Below are 5000 nucleotides of genomic sequence, written 5' to 3' on the forward strand. Positions count from 1 at the left end.
CGTTTCCCGGTCAAATTAGCTTATCTTAGCAAATGCTGTGGTCAAACAACCATCTCTCTTCATTCACAAACACTGTATGTACAAATAAAAATGATGAAACAGGAGCGAATATATTGGTCACCTTAACGCAAGTGTCATTTATTTTAAAACCATCTGTGAAAAACGATCAACAAATTTGACACCACCGAAATCAAAACAGCCTCCATTTTTAAATATCCCAGTACTGCTGGTGACGCACGTGACGTCATGGCGTTGAAAGCTCTCCCATTGGTTAACGCTTCGCGGTGCCAATAGAGCTCGAAAGTGACGTCACTTCCCCCGATTTCATGGGACCTCAACGGCGTTTTTAGCTGAAAATCGTAGCATGTAATCCAATGGCGGAATTAAAATGGCATTTCGATCCCCTTCGAGTTGTGCCACGAGCTCCATATATGTTGTTGCTGATATTTTTGCTTAATTTTTCGTACGAACCCCCACATTTTTTAGAAAGCTGTGTTTCTTCACATTTTTAATGCCGATGGCCTCGGAACAAAACATTGATACTTCTGCATGAATAATCTTTATCTATCATCTTAAACAGCATATTTGTAGCCCAGCGCATATCATGACTGAGATCAGAAGATATTTACTCGCCACCACGTTGTTACGTAGATGGTCAGCTTAGGTCCCGTGAAACGCGGAACTAAGGGGCGGGACTTTCGAGCTCTATGCTGCAGCTTTCCTGTCAGAGGAGGAAGACGGCCTGATGTCCTCCCCCGTCAGCACAGTAGAAGTATATACAGTATATGTAGTATGAAGTATAGTATATGTAGTATGAAGTATAGTATATGTAGTATGAAGTATAGTATAGTATATGTAGTATGAAGTATAGTATATGTAGTATGAAGTATAGTATAGTATAGTATAGTATATGTAGTATGAAGTATAGTATATGTAGTATGAAGTATAGTATATGTAGTATGAAGTATAGTATAGTATAGTATAGTATATGTAGTATGAAGTATAGTATATGTAGTATGAAGTATAGTATATGTAGTATGAAGTATAGTATAGTATATGTAGCATGAAGTACTATAGTATATGTAGTATGAAGTATAGTACATGTAGTATGAAGTATAGTACATGTAGTATGAAGTATAGTATATGTAGTATGAAGTATAGTATATGTAGCATGAAGTATAGTGTATGTAGTATGAAGTATAGTATATGTAGTATGAAGTATAGTATAGTATATGTAGTATGAAGTATAGTATAGTATATGTAGTATGAAGTATAGTACATGTAGTATGAAGTATAGTACATGTAGTATGAAGTATAGTATATGTAGTATGAAGTATAGTATATGTAGTATGAAGTATAGTATATGTAGTATGAAGTATAGTATATGTAGTATGTAGTATAGTATATGTAGTATGAAGTATAGTATAGTATATGTAGTATGAAGTATAGTATATGTAGTATAGTATAGTATATGAAGTATGTAGTATAGTATAGTACATGTAGTATGAAGTATAGTATATGTAGTATGAAGTATAGTATATGTAGTATGTAGTATAGTACATGTAGTATGAAGTATAGTATATGTAGTATGAAGGCACTTTGTTTATGCCCCTGTGTGCTATCTAGTAAAGTCACCTTGATGTCTCTGTGTGCTATCTAGTAAAGTCACCTTGATGTCTCTGTGTGCTATCTAGTAAAGTCACCTTGATGTCTCTGTGTGCTATCTAGTAAAGTCACCTTGATGTCTCTGTGTGCTATCTAGTAAAGTCACCTTGATGTCTCTGTGTGCTATCTAGTTAAGTCACCTTGGTGTCTCTGTGTGCTATCTAGTAAAGTCACCTTGATGTCTCTGTGTGCTATCTGGTTAAGTCACCTTGATGTCTCTGTGTGCTATCTGGTTGTCGTGGTTACCTTGATGTCTCTGTGTGCTATCTGGTTAAGTCACCTTGATGTCTCTGTGAGCTATCTGGTTAAGTTACCTTGATGTCTCTGTGTGCTATCTTGTTAAGTTACCTTGATGTCTCTGTGTGCTATCTTGTTAAGTTACCTTGATGTCTCTGTGTGCTGTCTAGTTAAGTTACCTTGATGTCTCTGTGTGCTATCTTGTTAAGTTACCTTGATGTCTCTGTGTGCTATCTGGTTGTCATGCAGGTACTTGAGGCCTTCCAGGATCTGCTTGGTGTAGAAGCCAATCGTGGGCTCGTTGTTCTTCAAGGGACCCCACTTTGACCGCAGCAGCGCAGACAGACTTCCTGTAACACAAGACAATGCAGACAAGCTGATTGGAAGACAAGACAATGCAGACAAGCTGATTGGAAGACAAGACAATGCAGACAAGCTGATTGGAAGACAAGACAATGCAGACAAGCTGATTGGAAGACAAGACAATGCAGACAAGCTGATTGGAAGACAAGACAATGCAGACAAGCTGATTGGAAGACAAGACAATGCAGACAAGCTGATTGGAAGACAAGACAATGCAGACAAGCTGATTGGAGGACAAGACAATGCAGACAAGCTGATTGAAAGACAAGACAATGCAGACAAGCTGATTGGAAGACAAGACAATGCAGACAAGCTGATTGAAAGACAAGACAATGCAGACAAGCTGATTGGAAGACAAGACAATGCAGACAAGCTGATTGGAGGACAAGACAATGCAGACAAGCTGATTGGAAGACAAGACAATGCAGACAAGCTGATTGGAAGACAAGACAATGCAGACAAGCTGATTGGAAGACAAGACAATGCAGACAAGCTGATTGGAAGACAAGACAATGCAGACAAGCTGATTGGAAGACAAGACAATGCAGACAAGCTGATTGGAAGACAAGACAATGCAGACAAGCTGATTAGAGGACAAGACAATGCAGACAAGCTGATTGAAAGACAAGACAATGCAGACAAGCTGATTGGAAGACAAGACAATGCAGACAAGCTGATTGAAAGACAAGACAATGCAGACAAGCTGATTGGAAGACAAGACAATGCAGACAAGCTGATTGGAGGACAAGACAATGCAGACAAGCTGATTGGAAGACAAGACAATGCAGACAAGCTGATTGGAAGACAAGACAATGCAGACAAGCTGATTGGAAGACAAGACAATGCAGACAGACTTCCTGTAAAGACAAGACAGCGCAGAGATGGGTTTGGGGACTATCCGTCCGTCCGTCCGTCTATCTATCTATCTATCTATCTATCTATCTATCTATCTATCTATCTATCTATCTATCTATCTATCTATCTATCTATCTATCTATCTATCTATCTATCTATCTATCTATCTATCTATCTATCTATCTATTTCATGACACAAAATAGAATGTTGTGTCCAATTTTAAGGTCGAAAACACAACTCAGTTTTGTGCCATTAAACTGCACTTGACACATTGTGAGCTGCACATTGAACGTTCTTAGTCTGATACTAACATTACTGACACACCCTCAGGACCTTCCCCAAACTCATGCCTACAGATGACATATTGTGGACCAGCGCAATACACCACAGACAAACATGTAGTATTTTCACCGTCAGCATGGGAGCCTTTTTCCTGACAGGATTGTGGATTAGGTTTTTCCCCCGTGTGGGAAACTGTATACACACTAACGTCCTGACTGCCCTGCCGTACTCAGTGGCACTCAGGGCTGTTGACAGCGTTAGCCGGGCCCAGGATAAAGTCATCTGAAAGGGCCCCCCACCAAATACATAAAATGTAATAAGGACCCAATTGTGTCTGCATCCAACATCCTGGGCCCGGGACAACTGACCCCTTTGACCGCCCATACCCCCCACCTCACCTCCATCGTGGGCTTCAATGCTGGCACTCGGTCAAAATGTCACCCCGTGTTTGTAGTCATCTTTAAATACTCTTTATGCGTATTTACAGACTGTGGGGCAGGCCAGTGGGTGTTTATGTAAGCCAGCTAAATTAGACTTCCATATGCAAAGTAAATATCTGGCTGTCTTATTTAAAGTAAATAACTGGCTGTCTTGCCTGTCACGGACCACCAGATGCTGTTTGTAAGCCTTCTTCAAATCGAATGTCGACAGTGTGTAACAAGTCAAGTCATCAAAGTTGTGCAAGGAGCATGAGACTGATTTAGGATGAATGTTTTCTGTTTCCTGGGATTAATATACATATTCAAACCTGAAATGCAAAATTATGGCGTATTGGTCAAATTATAAAGGGAAAAATTGTTGACATTGACACATAAAAATTGAACTCAATTCGTCACCTGCCCCCCCCTCAATACTTCAGGACTATCGATACTGTGAGATGCACATGGATTTTTATGGATTTTTATGGATTTTTATATATTATTTATTTACTGTTAATACATCTTTTATTTTGTGGGCATTTGTGGGTTGCTACTAAACATAATCTCGCTATATTTATATAGTGACAATAAAAGTCTACTACTACTACTACTACTACTAAAAAAGTACCACAAAGACTATATAATGACTGAATGTATTTATGACCACTCCAAAAGAGCGGTAAAGATATATCTCTTCTGCTTCTTATTTTTCTACTGAGAGACATATATTTTCTTTTTGAAGATATTTTGAGTTTCAGTTCTTAAGTGTACCAAGTTTTCCTGCATTCCTTTGGAAGTACAATGGACAATACAGCTTTGCTCTCCCTGATCGAACGCTTCAGGTTGAATCGTTTGCCACGTTCATTGCCCCTGACCTGTGCTTTCCAGGTGGCACTCTGCTACTGATAGGCGATATATATATTTTTTTAAAAGCACCAAGACACTTTATTTTTTTATTACTTAATTGTTAGAGTGGGTGTTTAAATGTTACAAGTTCTACCTCAATTTGATAATGTTAAAGGAATGTTTATTTTTAACTTGAGACCTGGAATATTTGTCATTTTTTAAATCTTTTTTTAACCCCTATCGGCCCCAAATATCGAGTATCGGAAATCGGGTATCGGCCAAGGGTGATGAAAAAAAATCGGTATCGCATCGGCTATTAAAAAACCTCTATC

General features: G+C 38.7%; 1 protein-coding gene across 1 annotated transcript in view; it reads right to left on the minus strand.

The window, feature by feature from the left end:
- The window catches only part of map3k5 (mitogen-activated protein kinase kinase kinase 5), a 166528-nt gene that overhangs the window by 36506 nt on the left and 125022 nt on the right, over nt 1-5000 (minus strand). The window contains 1 exon segment of the mRNA XM_063223828.1: nt 2116-2252. Within this exon segment, the coding sequence (XP_063079898.1) occupies nt 2116-2252 (137 nt within the window).

The sequence above is a fragment of the Engraulis encrasicolus genome, chromosome 18 (genome assembly GCF_034702125.1).
Source record: "Engraulis encrasicolus isolate BLACKSEA-1 chromosome 18, IST_EnEncr_1.0, whole genome shotgun sequence".
NCBI lineage: Eukaryota > Metazoa > Chordata > Actinopteri > Clupeiformes > Engraulidae > Engraulis > Engraulis encrasicolus.